Here is a 17,595-nt window from a genome sequence, read left to right on the forward strand (position 1 = left end):
TTTTTATATAATGCTGAGTGCCTCATATGTGCGAGGCAAGTGCTCTGCCACTGAGCCACAATCCCAGCCCTAGGAAAGCTTCTTAAACGTAAGTGAGACTAAAAGAAGCACATTTAAAGGAAATATGGAGAAACCAGGTAAGGCAGGGAGAAGAAAATCTTGATGAACTTTAATTGCTTTCCTTAGAAATGGGCAGTGCATTCATGAAAAAGAATAAAAAACTATAAAAAGAACAAATAGATGATCAAAAAATCTTGGAAATGACTAGGAAAATAAAAGAACTTACCAGAAGGAGTAGAAAGAAATCTCCCAGAGAGGGAAATAACAAGACAAAGAAATGGAAAATAGAAGGGAGGAGGTAAGAAAAGCAGAAATGAAATCTAAGAGATCAAATACTAGATTAAGAGGAGTGTAAGAAAGAGAAAATGTAGGGAAATGATACAAGAAACTTCCCAGAATAGAGAAACACATTTTTAGATTGAAAGGATCCATTAAGCACCAAGCACAATCAATGAGAACAGACTCATATCAAGGTACATCCTTGTGAAATTAAGTAACGCTAGAGGATAAAGAAAAGATCCAGAAAATTTCCAGAAGGAAAGAAATATAGGTCAAATACAAAGAATCAAGAATCATAATGGACTTCTCAACAGCAACAATGGAAATAGAAGACAAAGCAAGGCCTTATCTAGCCAAATTAACAAGTGTAAGAATTTAAAAAATAACTATTTTAGACATGCAAAATTTTAAAACCATTTCATTTCAGAAACCTATTGGGGTTTTATATTCTACCAAAATAAAGAGGTATCCTAAGATGGAGAAATACATGGAATTTGTTTCAATAAAAATGAGGTGTGAAGAAAATATCCAGGATGATAGTCCAAGGTTGATGGCTAGGCAGTAGGCACAGGGAAAGTGAACAGGACAGATAAAGACCTGATTATTATTAGCAAGTCATCATGAAGCACCACTAGGAAAAAGTTTAGCCATTTGCCAAATAATATGATATCCACTACTAGTCTTTTTGTAATTCATACTATAACCCAGACTGTCTACTGAGATGAGCCTTTCTCAGAAATCAAGCAAAGTTATTAGAATCCAATTTCTCCATGAATAGGAACTACATCTACTAGAATATTATCAAATAATTTATTAAATTCCTGTGATGTAAGGTAAGGTATTGGGAAAAAATGGAATGAAATTATAGGTCCCATATCCTGAATATATCCCTTTTATAAACAAACAATACAATTCCAGTTGTATCATGTACACCCTGTTGTTTGTTCACCACCAAAAATGGTGTGCTTGTTTTTTTCCCCAATTCAACTAAAGATGGCAGACATGAACATACTCTGCTCTAGAAAATAGTTTACCTGGTACTGGAACTGAATGGGCTGTAATTGGCTGTCATTCTGAGTCATCTTCTTAGCTAGGGCCTCTTTCAATGCAAGGGCTTTATTCAACTCAATCAGCTCCTTCGACATCTGAGCTTGGCGTAGAGCATGTTGAGTGGTGAAAGCATCTGAAGACCTGCTGGTTTCTGGACTGGTTTCAACTTGCTGGAAAAGATAATAATCAGGATGATGTAGACAATGGTTTGTAAGAGAAACCAGAAATTGGAGTTCCTTAGGTACTATTTCATCAAGTCTCATAGCCTTTTCACTATTAGCATTATCTCTATTCCTTCACTGCTATGGTTTTTCACGTAATATTTGCTTTAAATATCTGGAATAAATTAAGCTAGTCTATTTCCCTGCTCACTTAAATACCCTTTGATATATTTTAGCTTTTTAAAGGCCAGCTGTTTTCTTGCTCTTTCCTTTATTGATCTGGCCAGCATTCCCCACTTTTAATCTCATTCAAAGGGGTCCTTTAGAAGAGAGAAGGCACTGTGGGAATGGTGGAAATTGAGAAGAGGATTCATGTATTCTCACACAGCTGACTATTAGCACCCCATTTATTCCTTATCTTCATTGTTTCAGAATATGAAAACTACCAATATGTATATATTCATTTGAGGCATAAAAGCCTGTCTCAACCAAACCTTTGCCTGGCCTTTCATTGTTACTTTATTCTGGAACATATAATACATTTTATCTATCCTTGAGATCAGAACACTCAAAATATTTTCCTTGTTTCTTTTAGCCCCTAACCATTCCATCCTTTGAAAAGTATGCTAAAAAAATTCTCTCCTATTCCTCCTCTACTGCTTTTTTGACTTTGCCATAATTTCCCAATATGTTCCTCTCCTCATTTAACTTGCTGAACAGTTGAAACAGAATACTAGCATCCAACAAGAAATAAGTAAGCCACATTGCAAATTTGGAATATGATATCACTGAGAAGACTTGCTACCCATTACCAGGTATATTATTAGAGACAGAGCCTATCTACATTAGGGATTTTATGAAACTGAGATTTACACTGAAGATTTCTGATTTTCCAGAGCATTCTAAGGCAAATGGTAGTAATCATGGATTCTCTTCTTCAGTCAAGTGATAAATTATAGGAAATGGCACAGTTAGAGCTCCTGGTTCCACACAAAGGGGCCAATTACTTACAGTTTCTGGTTCCACAGCAGTATCAATGGCTGCAGTCATGCAAGCAACAGTTTCATCCTACAGTGACAAATGTTTCAATTTAGAAAAAGATTCTGAAATGAAGTTCACTAGTGGATTTTATATTGGTTATTTAATTTTTTCAAGTACACACAGAGACCATTTAAGGTGCTGGACCCATTTTGGAGTCACAGAAATCCTAACAGCCACACGTTTCCATTTCCCACTTCTCAAAAAGAGTTCTTCTTCTTCATAAAGGGCAATTGTGTAAGTTTTTGTAAGAAACAAAATGAGGTCATGTGGCAACTGACATATTTATTGCACTTCTCCTGCTCTGCCAGAGATCACTGAGTGAGAATTAAACACACAGCCATTTCAGCCAAAATTTAACCCATTTAATAGACTCTCCCCTTTCTTTTTGTGTTTCTACCACTAAGTCTACCTCTACAAGTCTAGCTACTTCTCATGGGCATATCAACTTAAGACATGTAAAATAAGGGCAATGCATGAGACACGTGGACAGAATGGTTATTTTTGATTTTTATTTTATAGTTACTCAAGATAGCAAGATCTTACTCTGTAAGAAAATATGTAATCTGCATGGGTACCCTAGAAAAATGTGTCCATGAAGTCAGACAAATGTAATATAGTTCTATTACTCATATATGTAAAAACTAATCATATGCTAGGTGAGGTGATACATGCCTGTAATTCCAGCAATTCAGGAGGCTGAGGCAGGAAGATTGAAAGTTCAAGGCCAGCCTCAATAACTTAGTGAAGCCCTAAGAAACTTAGTGAGAACTTATGTCAAAATAAAAAGGGCTTGGGATGTAGCTTAGTGGTAACACACCCCTGGGTTCAATACCCAGTACCAAAACAAACAAAAAACTGATCATATGAAGCTACTCTAGGTAGTTACTTGGATAGTTAGGAGGAGGTAAAGGGAAAACACTAGTTCTCTCCTAGGAGAATGAAAAATTCTTTAGGGGGGCATTAGAAAAACAAATACCCAGTAGAGAAACCTAAAACCATTTATTAGGAGTAATTTGTTTATAAACTATCATAAGAGCAAGCTCTGTTCTCACCACTGGAATTTAGGCCTTATTTGTAATATATGAATTACTGTTTGTTTAAGTGATTTTGGAAAGCTGTGCAAGGAAAGTATTATTGCCAGGAAGTCACATAATTAAGGAGGTCATAGGTGAAAGAGCTATTGGTTTAAGAGCAAAGAATTTAGGGTTAGCACATGAAGTCACTATACCAGCCCTGTGAAATATTACATAGTATTAAAACTTGAATCTCAGTCCCTTTCAGGCAAGGAATGAAGGGGCCCTAAATAAGTGCTGTTTTTAACACTTCCTTTATTCTGCTCTGAAATCCCCAATGAGGCTCGAAGAGAATTCAGAAGAATTTTCAGTGTTTCACATTGTTTCTCATCATGATTTATCTTACCTGAAGTTCTTTAAGTATAGGGCACACCGAATCCTTCTTAAAAAAGCAGCACATGGATTTGTTAGTTAATGGTTACCCCTTTCCTCCCTTGCATGTTTCAATTTTCAGTATAAGGACTAGTTAGTTATAAGCCTATTCTAGATTAGGAGAACTTATAATTGTGGCTTTTGGAAACTTTTTCTAGTACCTTCTAGAGGGTTAGGATTAAAGTAGATGGATTAATATTTAAAGACGATGTGTTGCTACAGTGGGTATACCTTTGGCTTTTGGCCCACTGAAATTTCATAGTGTTAAGGTTTCAGCCCAGGGCTAGGACTGGGGGTGTAGCTCATTAGCAGAGCAATTGCCTAGCATGTACAAAATCCTGGGTTCAAACACATACACACACACACACACACACACACACACACACACACAAACAAACAAACAAAAAAAACCCCACCCCTTAGGGCTACGGTAACATGTTTTGCATGAACATGGAAAGATTCTGCTTTTACAATCCTAAAAGTAAATATATAATAATCAGATTTATTTCAATCTAAGGGCTCTTTTCTCTCCCACTCTTCTCATTGTAAGGTTTCAACTTAAAAAATCTCTTGTAAATAAAAGGTATAATTTGCTAAAGGAGATGATCAGGGGATTGAGGTTAGGGTACATCACGCTACATTAATCAGCAAAACTTTCAAAAATGAAGCTCATGCTTGTAGGCTGTTTGTAATACCATTACTGTGCATGCAAAATGCTTTTTATGGAACTGGTCTTGGAGGAGGGTGTATAAACAAAATATATACATAAAAAAATGATTCTTTAGGAACTGAAAGGATTGTATGAATTTCTCACAGGTAACTGCAACAAGGAGGTTTGCTTGAATTATATCTTAAGGAAAGAAATGGTACAGTTTTGTGCTTCAAGCCCCAGGAGGAATATGCAGGAACAATGGTTGCCTTCATAACTTGAAAAGGGGGTGTTCACCCACCACTTAAAATAAAAATAGTTTTAATCCAGAATGAAGGGCACAAGCACTTACATTTGAAACATTTTGCTTTCACTGTAGTGAGTCTTAATAAAAGCCACAGGATACACTGTTGTGTATTTCCAAAAAATATGTAGCTGGGAGGGTCTCTCAACAACAGACTTGGAGAACTCTTATTCAAGAGTCCAGCAGGAGCCTTGGATAAAAGGGTTTACTCTGCCTAACTGTGACAGGGGATAGAAGCCAGGAACTTTATTAGCTTGTGGCAATCTTTAGCACCCTCCTACTAAAATGTGCCAAGTGCATTTTAGTGGCAGACAGCAATTCTATAAAGTTCCTCTGAGCCAGCCACCATTAACAACTTCCCCTACAGGCACACCAGGCACCAGTTATATTGCCAGATCCTCAGTGAGGATGCTTTGTCTTCTTCCACAGGTTTCCTTCATCTTTCCCATGCAATTCATAGCCTTGGAAATGAGGTAGTATGAAATCCTGAGATTGGCATGGTGGCCATGAACAATAGTATCCTGGGTCATCGTTTTCTGAGCTTCTAAATTTAGACTACAGTAGGCTTCTATACCCTCGATTATCTGAATTCTAAGGTAGCTCACACAAGGTTTTCATATATCAGAAGTTTCTGCAATACTTAGGAAGAATTATATGTTTGGGGGTATAGCTCAGAAGTAGAACACTTGTCTAGCATGTACAAGGCCCTGAGTTTAATCCAAGCACTTCAAAATAAAAAGGAATTATAGTTGGTGACATTTATCTTTGTGATAGCCATTTTCTAGCATGCAATCTATCCTTCAGTTACATTGAAGTTGTTAACATTTTCTAAACTTTCACACTTCTTTGCTTTTGCATATACCTTTTCCTCTGTATAGATTACCCTTTCTTCTTTGTCTGCATGGCAAGCTCCTATTCATTTTTAGGACCCATTTATTCTGTGATATCTTTCTGAATTTTCTAGACTAAGTTAATCACTCCTTCCTTGGTGCTCTCACTACACTTTGCTCATACTGCTAATATAAAGGGATTAAAACAGATAGGAGAGAGGGTTCCCAGTTTTCCTTGTCTTCAACTATCACCACCTTACCCCTTTTTTCTCTCATTGTTCCCATCTGTTAACTTTAACCAACTTACAAACTACAAGGCTTGCAAAAACAACTCTTAAAAATAACATGATAGCTATCAGAATGGGATTGCACCAGTATGTTCTGGAGGAAGAAGAATGAAAACTGGAACAACCTCTAACCAAAAGTTTCACAGCAATTAACAACAAAAACTGCTACCTGAGCCAAACCACAAGAACACACCCCTCCTTTCTTCTTTTCACCCTATAAAACTCTAATCTGCCTTAACATGGAGAGTTATTTGGAATCCAGGTGCTCCCTGAGTTTATCAGCTGAATAATGCCTTTAACTCCAATTTGAGTCACTTAAAATTATTTCCTTTTGACAGTAAACATCATTTAGCAAGGTTACATAGCTAGTAAGTGGCAGAATTGGCTTCAAACCAGAGTGTTTCTGGCTCGGGAATCCAAGTACTCAATTACCCTTCTCTGTTTGTTGGATAAATGAACTGTCATTTTGGACTGATCGTGACAGTTTTATACAGCATTACTTATTCTAAAACACTGCCAAATAGTTTTGGGGGAGTTTAATTTTAAGTTTTAAATTTCTTAGAATTTGTCAACATAATCTTTTTTCCTTGACCATATTATATGATATTTTTAAAAAATATTTGCCATTTGGGAGTGTGTGTGCTGGAAATTGTACCTAGGGGTTCTCCACCACTGAGATACATCCCCAGCCCTCTTTATTTTTACTTTGAGGCAGGGTCTCACTAAGTTGAGGAGGCTGGCCTTGAACTTGTGACCCTCCTGCCTCAGCCTCCCAAGTTGCTGGAATTATAGGAGTGCATCACCATTCCTTGCTTCATTTATTCTTTAAGTCTATGTGTGGGTGATTTTGTGATACTCCATTGACAATTCTGAGACAATGCTGGGCAAGACTAGGATTGAAAGACAACTATTCAGTAAAATACAAACCTATTCCCAAGAAGACCCAGGAGTTACTACCAAGCATTTACATATACATTACTGCTTCAGAATAACAAAAAGGAGAATGTAGATGGAATAAATCTAATCATAACCTGTAAACATAGTGTAATATGGTATGATTTTAATTTAAAAATAAATATACCAATCTGGGTGTAGTGGTGTATTCCCATCATCACAGTGACTTGGAAGGCTGAGACAGGAGGATCTCAAATTAGAGGCCAGCCTCAGCAACTTAGTAAGGCCCTAAGCAACTTAGTGTGACCCTGCCTCCAAATAAAAAATAAAAATAAAAAGGACTGGGAATGTAGCTCAGTGGTAAAGTACCCTTGGGTTCAATCCTAAGTACAAAAAAAAAAAAAAATATTAAGATGGTGGGATTGTAAAAAATTTTCTTTTGGAGAAAACAAGAAATAATTACCCCCACACAACTATTATAGCAGCTCTAAAATTGAATAAAAAGGGAATTTATGGCAGAATGATCATTTAAATTTATTATTGGTTATATGAGAGAGCTATGACTGCTACTCTTGCTACCTAGGCAATTTTGCACACTATGTTGTGCTTGTGGAATTTGATTAGATTATGGAAATATTAATGTGCCATTATTAAGTGACCTATGAGTGTTATACTTTAACAAACTCAATGTTCAGATCATATTACATGATCTATGATCTCTATCCTCCAGCCGCTCATAATCTAGTTGTTTCAGCAAAAAGCCAGAGAGTTAGAAATACTCATATGCCTCAAGAGAAACAAAAGAAAGTGATATGCCTATTTACTGTTACTTGGCTTACCGATAACTGGGTAATCACTTGTTGGAGATTACGAATTATCTCTACATTTTCTTTTAATTCCTGGTCTTCCAAAGTCTCCACTAGCTTTTGAAGATCCAGTTTGCAGCTGAAAATTCAAGCAAAAGAACCCAAGGGTTAATCATACTGTGAAGGCCAGAAGATTCATGATTAGACAGGAAGTTGGGATAGGCCACTAACAAATATCTGGTAGGAAACTTACGCTGCATGTTGCCTGAGCTCCTCTAGCTTGGCGTTCATTTTTTCATTTGCTTGCTCTGTCTGCAACAAAGACCCAGGAGATGATCAGTGGCAGTGCCTGACAGCTTCACCTAATTATGCTCTTTCTCCTATTCCTGTGGATGAAAACCTAGGTAGAAAGGCTGTCTCCTTTCTGTTTAGAGGATTTAGTGGCCTTTGGTTATTTATTGAGAAGTGTGTTTTTTAACAGAGTCATGGGAAATTAGCCCTAAAGTCAAAATAAGCTACTAAAAATACCATTTAAGCAGCTGGGTTTTATGCTTGCCATGAGTCTCAGACTATGGGGTGGAGTGTGAAGCCTTAATTCCATAGAGAACTTTGCAACTGGAGGAAAAAGCAACATGGCATCTTAATCCCTGCTGTTTGTAAAAAAAAAAAAAAAAAAAATCACTTTAAACTGCCTCCTACACTGCACCTCCTCAGCACCAGGGCATTTAAAACATAAAAGGGCCTCATACTAAATCTGAGCTTGTATTTTTTAAAAGTTACACTACCTGATATGGTACGTTAGTTTTAGCAGAGAAAGCAAGAGAAAGGGTAAGGCACAAGAATGCTGTTAGTGAAAAAAGAAAGAGCAGAAGGCAGCTATGTTTGGGGTAGGATGATTGATATTTTCAGTTTTATTTCAATCACAGAATCTGTCACATGCTGGAAGCTGCAACAGATTTGGGAAGGATAGTTTATATAGGACAAAAATGTTGTGCTTGTTGTGAATATTAAACAATAAGCCTACCAGGCAGCCACTGTAACAACCTTATAAAGGTCAGATAGTTATGTGGCTAGAATAACAATTTCTGTCTATTTCATCAGCCACACTCACACACATGTAAAACACGGCTTCTAGAGTTTCTGCAAAAGCATAAAATGTGGCACTGGAGAAATAATATCATATATAAAAAATCTCTTAGATTCCACTTTCACCTTTCTGTTAGTAATGGACAGTACAACTAAACATAGGATTTAGCCTCTTTTAAAGAAAACTTTAGGTAGCTTACTTTTCCTTGACTAGTGAACACAATGGATGCATGAAGGCATATGGGCCAGGTTTGATTACATTTTGATGGAAATTCAATTTCACTTCTGACAATAGTTGTGCAATCAAAGTCTGAGTTTTACTTGAACTAGTAGAAAAATGTTAGTGACAGAGCCAACACACATTGATCTAGAAGGTTACCATCACCGATAGTAGGATCACAATTGGTGTAATCATTCACATAGTGATGACTACTATATTTTACCATGACAGCTATTTAGGATGGAATTTGAAATGTGACAATATTAGGGGAACGGAAATAGAGAAGAATGAAAGTCTTAGTGAAGGAAAAGTAACTTGGTACATGTTGAATATCCCTTATCCAAAATACTTGGGACCAGGAGTGTTTCAGATTTCAAATTTTTGTTGGATTTGGGAATATTTGCATACATGATAAGATATCTTGGGAATGGGAACCAAGGTTAAACAAAATTCATTTATGTTTCATATACATCTTATACACATGGCCTGGAGGTGATTTCATACAAAATTTGTACACATATATTCTGACTGTGACTAGTCACATGAGGTCAGCTGTGGAATTTTCCACTGTGGTGTCATGCCAATGCTCAAAGAGTTTTGGATTTGGGAGCATTTTGGATTTCAAATTGTCAGATTAGGTATGCTCAACCTGTATTATGAATAAAGATTAGGCAGAATTTAAGGTAACTAAGGGACATAGTTCTTTCTGGTATTTTCAAAATGGGATTCATGTAGATTCTTTGTGGTGGATACATAAGTATTTACTGTTCAAGTCTAACTATTCTATATGTTTAATTAAAAGCTCATGGCACAGGGGATCCTGGAAGAATATGGAAATATACATACATTTCCTCCCACATAACTTTTCTCTCATAATCAGAAGCATGTTAAATATTTTTGGAAACAGTGAATGTCCAGAGTACTGTTATTTTAGTCTTTGGGGCTCACCAAAATGATCCTCTCCAACATTTGGGCTGTCTGACCAGCTGCCTCACTCAAACCACGACTTAATTTTTCATTCTCATCAGTCAGGGACTGATTCTTCTCCATCAGGGATTGTAGATTCTCTGATGGTTCCACACTAAAACAAAGAAAGTAACATTGTAGACAATAACTGAATGATAGCACCACTATCTAAGGTGGATAAAAATATAACTCACAGCCTTTTGGCTGGGGGTTAGGTTAAAATCACCTTTAAAAAGTCTAAAAAAAGTGTATCCAAACACTATTGTATCCTTCCAGTCAGGTAGTATAAGAAACACACCCCTGAAGTACTTTAATGATTTGGAGAAAGGTAATAATTCAGAGCCAGATATGGTTATAACCTTTACCTTGGTTGTTGATTTGGGATCTTTCCATTTCTATTGTGTACTGAAGTGAAAGCTAATTGTAGCTAACATGTTTTCTCCCTCCTCTTCCCACCCTTAATCTCTCACTAAGGATGAAAGAAGGTAGGGGCTGGGGATATAGCTCAGTGGTGGAGCACTTGCCTAGCTTGCAGGAAACCCTGGGTTCCATCCACAGCAAGGGTGGTGGTGGTGGGGGGGGGATTAAGGAAGTAGGGAAGGAAGAAGGTATAGAGGAGATAGAAGTGACATTGCTCAGGGGTCAAAATTTAATCTGACCAACATAAGTTGATTATTTACTTACTGTAAAATTTGGAAGAGTAGAATTTATGGAGTCAGAAATATAAAATGATCACCACTGGCCACCAGAACCACATTTCACAATTCTTTATAAGTGTTCTCTTCTAAATGCTTGCTTTCCTTGAAATTGAGTGTCCTGTTTATTTGCTTATCAATTTCAACTTGCTTAGAGTGAGTGGTGGGTATAATGATATCCATTTCAAATATGAGCAGAAGGAACAGAAATAGCTTATAGGAATATATACATTCATATAAGAACTTTTAGAACTTATTTTCTATCAGTTCTAGACTAATGAAGTAGACCAAGAAGAAGCATAGTCTCTTTTAAAAATCCATTTGGATGAAGAATTCAAAAGACTGGAAAACTGAACTGGTAAAAAGAAGATCAGAAGAAATATGAAGATTTGATCTGAAGACTAAAGGGGAAAATGAATAGTTGTCAAGGCTATGATAAAAAGAAAAAGAGACAGGGAGCAGCTGTTCTCAATCTCAATAAAGGACAGAAAAAGATTTCAGGAATAGAGTAGATGCCCTCTCACGCAACTCAAGACCTCCATTAATTCTTATAGATCTCAGCCTGCCATGTATCAAAAAGTTAATAGCAAGGATACCCAATAAGGTCTCATATCACACTGTTAAGAATTCACAAACACTCTTATGAAGGAATGTTCAATTAAATTGTGTATTATAAAAATATTTATTAGTAAATTAAATGTTGTTTTAGATTGTCATTTCCTTATTCTTATTAAACTGAAAACTTTCATGACATTCATGTAAGTTGATGAGCTTCAAAGTAATGATATTTTTTCTTTCTTTTTTTTTTAGTACTGGAGATTGAACTCAGGGGCACTCAACCAGTGAGTCACATTCCCAGCCTTATTTTGTATTTTATTTAGAGACAGGGTCTCACTGAGTTGCTTAGTGCCTTGCTTTTGCTGAGGCTGGCTTTGAACTTGCAATCCTCCTGCTCAGCCTCCTGAGCTGCTGAGATTACAGGTGTGTGCCACTGCGCCCAGCTTCAAAGTAATGATACTTTTAACTCAATAGATTTTTCCCCTAAAACATTTCTCTAAATGGGAAAATCATATTTAAGTCAACTATGATTTTTTTAAAAAAATTTTTAGTTCCTTTGAACACACCAAGTGACTCAGGCTTATTCTCAAGTTTTAAATTTTGCAACAAGGTGATTTTGTTTATAATTTCTGGTTGATCTTTCTGTGGGGAAAGTGAAGTCTAAAATCTTCTGTGATTCTGCTGATGTCATTAATCAGATTTTATTTATTAATTCAGTCACTAATCACATTTTATTTATTAATTAATTTGTTGATGAACATTGGGATATTGGGATGATACTGCTTTTTTTTTTACTATTGTGAATAATAGTGCTGCTATGAACATGGTTGTGAAAATATTTCTTTGAGATCTTGCTTTCAATATTTTTTTAAAGAGAGAGAGAGAGAGAGAGAGAGAGAATTTTTTAATATTTATTTTTTAGTTTTCTGTGGGCACAACATCTTTATTTAATTTTTTATGTGGTGCTTAAGATCGAACCCAGTGCCCTACGCATGCCAGGCGAGCATGCTACCGCTTGAGCTACATCCCTAGCCCCTTTCAATATTTTTGAATATATAGAAGTAGGATTGCTTGGTTATATAATAGGTCTATTTTTAATTTTTTGAAAATTTCTATATCCTGTTTTCCATAGTGGAGATGTCATTTTATAATCCCAAAAGCATACAAGGGTCCAAACTTTTCCATGTTCTAGCGTCCTTGCCAACATTGATCATTTTCTATTAAAACACACACACACACACACCACACACACACACACACAATTTATTTATTGAGGATGTTAATTTCCATTTTCTTTTCTAAGTGTATCTTTTTATATAACTCTAAACACTTAGATCCATTTTAATGATTTTCATACCCAAAATATAAATAACTAAAAATAATTAAGATGTAGGGCCAAAAATAAAGATGTAGGGACAACCCAAAATGGAATACAAATATTAACTATGGAAAATAGTACCTTGCTAGGGTCTACGATTGTGGCTCAGTGGTAGAGCGCTTGCCTAGCATGTGCGAGACCCTGGGTTCAATCCTCAGCACCACTAAATAAATAAATAAATAAAACGAAATAAAGATATTGTTGGGAAAAAAAGAAAAAAAATAGTACCCTGCTAAATGCAAAAAAAAAAAAAAAGCATAAATGTTGACTTCTAGTTCATAAAAATGTACCTCACAAGGATATGGGCTAGCATTGTGAAACACCATTATATGTACACTAAAATTGAACATAAATAAATTGCACATAATAACACTGTATTTCTCATGGTTAGAGAATTTATATAGATCCAACATGGCGGCGGGCACGGAGAGATCAAGTCTCTGACCTCCTCAGCTGCGCAGGCATAGGGAGTCTTAAGCTGTCTAAATGCTGTTTGCTCAGGATCACTAGGCAATGCTGAGCTGATGTGGATCTGGGGCGAACAGTCTGGGCCTCTCAGAACACACACCGAGCCTGGATGGGCTGCATTCAAGCTCCCGTTCGCCTGCTTCTCATAGCCAAACCGCTGTGACTCAGCACTAACGACCCCGCCGAAACAACTGGTCGGCCCTTCTGATCCTATGGAGGTAAATGCCAACCGAGCCTGCATAGGCAGTGGCCACAGGATTGAAACGGGGCTTGGGAGAGACAGTCAGGACCCACCCGTAGCACTGGTCACCCAAAGGGAACGAACTGTCACCATTTGCATGGGATACCACCATGGCAGAGAATTGATGTCACCAAAACGCGGTGGAGGAGATAAATTCATTGAAACCAGTGGCAACAGGTGTGTAATTCCCTAGCCTTCCCTCTCCACACAGCGGGGAAACCTTAAGGGCCCCTCCTAGCTCTCCCGTGAGCACGATAGCCAGACCGAGGGAATCAGGAGTGGCGCGGGACTCGCGGCGCGGAACTCCTGGCTACCGCTCCCACCAGTGCTGACAACTGAGGTCCCTTGCACCAGCTACCAGGGGCGTGGCTACCAGAGGGCAAGCAAATTCGCTGGGGGTTCTCAGTCCCAAGCTCAACAAACTTAGGGTCTGAGGGAATGACAAACAGAGAGAGTGCCCAGGAGTTCATGAAAACAGGGCTCACAGGAGCAGCAGACCTGGCGTGTAGCGGAGTTTTACAAAACCTTTAAAGAAGAATTAATACCAATACTTTTCAAGTTATTTCAGGAAATAGAAAAAGAGGGAGCTCTTCCAAATTCATTCTATGAGGCCAACATCACCCTGATTCTGAAACCAGACAAAGACACCTCAAAGAAAGAAAACTACAGACCAATATCTCTGATGAACCTAGATGCAAAAATCCTCAATAAAATTCTGGCGAATCGGATACAAAGGCACATCAAAAAAATTGTGCACCACGATCAAGTGGGACTCATCCCTGGGATGCAAGGATGGTTCAATATACGGAAATCGATAAATGTTATTCACCACATCAATAGACTTAAAGATATATGATCATCTTGATAGACGCAGAAAAAGCATTCGACAAAGTACAGCATCCCTTTATGTTCAAAACATTAGAAAAACTAGGGATAACAGGAACTTACCTCAACATTGTAAAAGCAATCTATGCTAAGCCTCAGGCTAGCATCATTCTGAATGGAGAAAAATTGAAGGCATTCCCTCTAAAATCTGGAACAAGACAGGGATGCCCTCTATCACCACTTCTATTCAATATAGTTCTCGAAACACTGGCCAGAGCAATTAGACAGATGAAAGAAATTAAAGGCATAAAAATAGGAAAAGAAGAACTTAAATTATCACTATTTGCAGATGACATGATTCTATACCTAGAAGACCCAAAAGGGTCTACAAAAAAACTACTAGAACTAATAAATGAATTCAGCAAAGTGGCAGGATATAAAATCAACACACATAAATCAAAGGCATTTCTGTATATCAGCAACAAAAGTTCTGAAACGGAAATGAGGAAAAACACTCCATTCACAATATCCTCAAAAAAAATAAAAAACTTGGGAATCAACCTAACAAAAGACGTGAAAGATTTATACAATGAAAACTACAGAACCCTAAAGAGAGAAGTAGAAGAAGATCTTAGAAGATGGAAAAATATACCCTGTTCATGGATAGGCAGAACTAACATCATCAAAATGGTGATATTAACAAAATTTCTCTATAGGTTTAATGCAATGCCAATCAAAATCCCAACGGCATTTCTTGTAGAAATAGATAAAGGAATCATGAAATTCATATGGAAAAATAAAAGACCCAGAATAGCAAAAGCAATTCTAAGCAGGAAGTGTGAATCAGACGGTATAGCGATACCAGATTTCAAACTATATTACAGAGCAATTGTAACAAAAACAGCATGGTACTGGTACCAAAACAGGCGGGTGGACCAATGGTACAGAATAGAGGACACAGAGACTAATCCACAAAGTTATAACAATATTATATTTGACAAAGGGGCTAAAAGCATGCAATGGAGGAAGGATAGCATCTTCAACAAATGGTGTTGGGAAAACTGGAAATCCATATGCAACAAAATGAAACTGAATCCCCTCCTCTTGCCATGTACAAAAGTTAACTCAAAATGGATCAAGGAGCTTGATATCAAATCAGAGACTCTGCGTCTGATAGAAGAAAAAGTTGGCTCCGATCTACATATTGTGGGGTCGGGCTCCAAATTCCTTAATAGGACACCCATAGCACAAAAGTTAATAACAAGAATCAACAAATGGGACTTACTTAAACCAAAAAGTTTTTTCTCAGCAAGAGAAACAATAAGAGAGGTAAATAGAGAGCCTACATTGGGAACAAATTTTTACTCCTCACACTTCAGATAGAGCCCTAATATCCAGAGTGTACAAAGAACTCAAAAAATTAGACAATAATATAACAAATAACCCAATCAACAAATGGGCCAAGGGCCTGAACAGACACTTCTCAGAGGAGGACATACAATCAATCAACAAGTACATGAAAAAATGCTCACCATCTCTAGCAGTCAGAGAAATGCAAATCAAAACCACCCTAAGATACCATCTCACTCCAGTAAGATTGGCAGCCATTAGGAAGTCAAATAACAATAAGTGCTGGCGAGGATGTGGGGAAAAGGATACACTTGTACATTGCTGGTGGGACTGCAAATTGGTGCGGCCAATTTGGAAAGCAGTATGGAGATTCCTGGGAAAGCTGGGAATGGAACCACCATTTGACCCAGCTATTGCCCTTCTCGGACTATTCACTGAAGACCTTAAAAGAGCATACTACAGGGATACTCCCACATCGATGTTCATAGCAGCACAATTCACAATAGCTAGACTGTGGAACCAACCCAGATGCCCTTCAATAGATGAATGGATAAAAAAAAATGTGGCATTTATACACCATGGAGTATTACGCAGCACTAAAAAATGGCAAAATCATGGAATTTGCAGGGAAATGGATGGCACTAGAGCAGATTATGCTTAGTGAAGCTAGCCAATCCCTAAAAAACAAATACCAAATGTCTTCTTTGATATAATGAGAGCAACTAAGAACAGAGCAGGGAGGAAGAGCAGGAAGAAAAGATTTACATTAAACAGAGACATGAGGTGGGAGGGAAAGGGAGAGAAAAGGGAAATTGCATGGAAATGGAGGAAGACCCTCATTGCTATACAAAATTACATATAAGAGGTTGTGAGGGAAATGGGAAAATAAACAAGGAGAGAAATGAATTACAGTAGATGGGGTAGAGAGAGAAGATGGGAGGGGAGGGGAGGGGGGATAGTAGAGGATAGGAAAGGTAGCAGAATACAACAGTTACTAATAGGGCATTATGTAAAATTGTGGATGTGTAACCGATGTGATTCTGCAATCTGTATTTGGGGTAAAAATGGGAGTTCATAACCCACTTGAATCTAATGTATGAAATATGATATGTCAAGAGCTTTGTAATGTTTTGAACAACCAATAAAAAAAAAGAGAATTTATAAATGAGGAGAAGACCAAAATGAATCCTGTAGTGTTGGAAAGGAACCAGAACTATATTATCATTGTTTCTAATACATATACAGATAGATAGATATCTGTATAGATATTTGTATAGATACAAAAACATAGATGAGTATATATGTGTGGGTTATTACATGTGCAGATATTTCTGAGTTCTACCTGGTAAGAAAGCCTAGAAGTGAAGACACCCCAGTAATAATGAACACAACCAGTGCTACCACCCATATCTTAGTTTCTAATCACCATTTTCCAATAAAAGAAACCAGGCTTCTTGGAAATTCAGAAGATTCCAGAACTGGGGTAAGAAAAATGCAGTTTGGAACATCTTGTGGAAATGTTCAAAAAATTGAATACTTGAAAAAGAACACAAAAAGCTAACTGAAGTTGCTCTGAATGAATAAAGCAGGAATGATTTGAATAAAACAAATGCTAATATTGGAAGTTAACCTATAGAACAAAATAAATATTCATGTATCTGTGGATATAACTAAGTAGACAAAAAATACATTGGGGAGAAGAGACAGCTCTTCCTAGAATAGCATTGAAGTTCATAAGTTTCTGAGACCAAAACCCATACTTTTTCTATTACACCAGGTTGCTTCAAAGATAACTAGCTAAGCCCAAAGTAGTCAGCAGGGTTGGTAAATTCCCTTCAGTGACACCAAATGAATGCTACTAGAAACTTTAGGATAACAGAGGAAAACAACTATTAGGAGAAAGAGCCTCTGCTGTAATTCACATTTAAAATTAATCTATACCTAGAGTTCAACCCTAAACATCTCAATCAATCAATCAAACAATCAATCAGGCAATCTTAGG

The 17,595-nt window shown here is 37.1% G+C and overlaps 1 protein-coding gene across 1 annotated transcript in view; it reads right to left on the reverse strand.

Moving 5' to 3' along the window:
- Positions 1 to 17,595, reverse strand: part of Kif4a (kinesin family member 4A) — a 122,228-nt gene that overhangs the window by 62,237 nt on the left and 42,396 nt on the right. The window contains exons 11-15 of the mRNA XM_077107092.1: positions 10,061 to 10,193; positions 8,060 to 8,118; positions 7,840 to 7,945; positions 2,562 to 2,618; positions 1,374 to 1,559 (exon numbers count right to left, since the gene is read on the reverse strand). Of these exons, the coding sequence (XP_076963207.1) occupies positions 1,374 to 1,559; positions 2,562 to 2,618; positions 7,840 to 7,945; positions 8,060 to 8,118; positions 10,061 to 10,193 (541 nt within the window). The remainder of the gene's footprint in view (positions 1 to 1,373; positions 1,560 to 2,561; positions 2,619 to 7,839; positions 7,946 to 8,059; positions 8,119 to 10,060; positions 10,194 to 17,595) is intronic.

The sequence above is a fragment of the Callospermophilus lateralis genome, chromosome X, assembly GCF_048772815.1.
Source record: "Callospermophilus lateralis isolate mCalLat2 chromosome X, mCalLat2.hap1, whole genome shotgun sequence".
NCBI lineage: Eukaryota > Metazoa > Chordata > Mammalia > Rodentia > Sciuridae > Callospermophilus > Callospermophilus lateralis.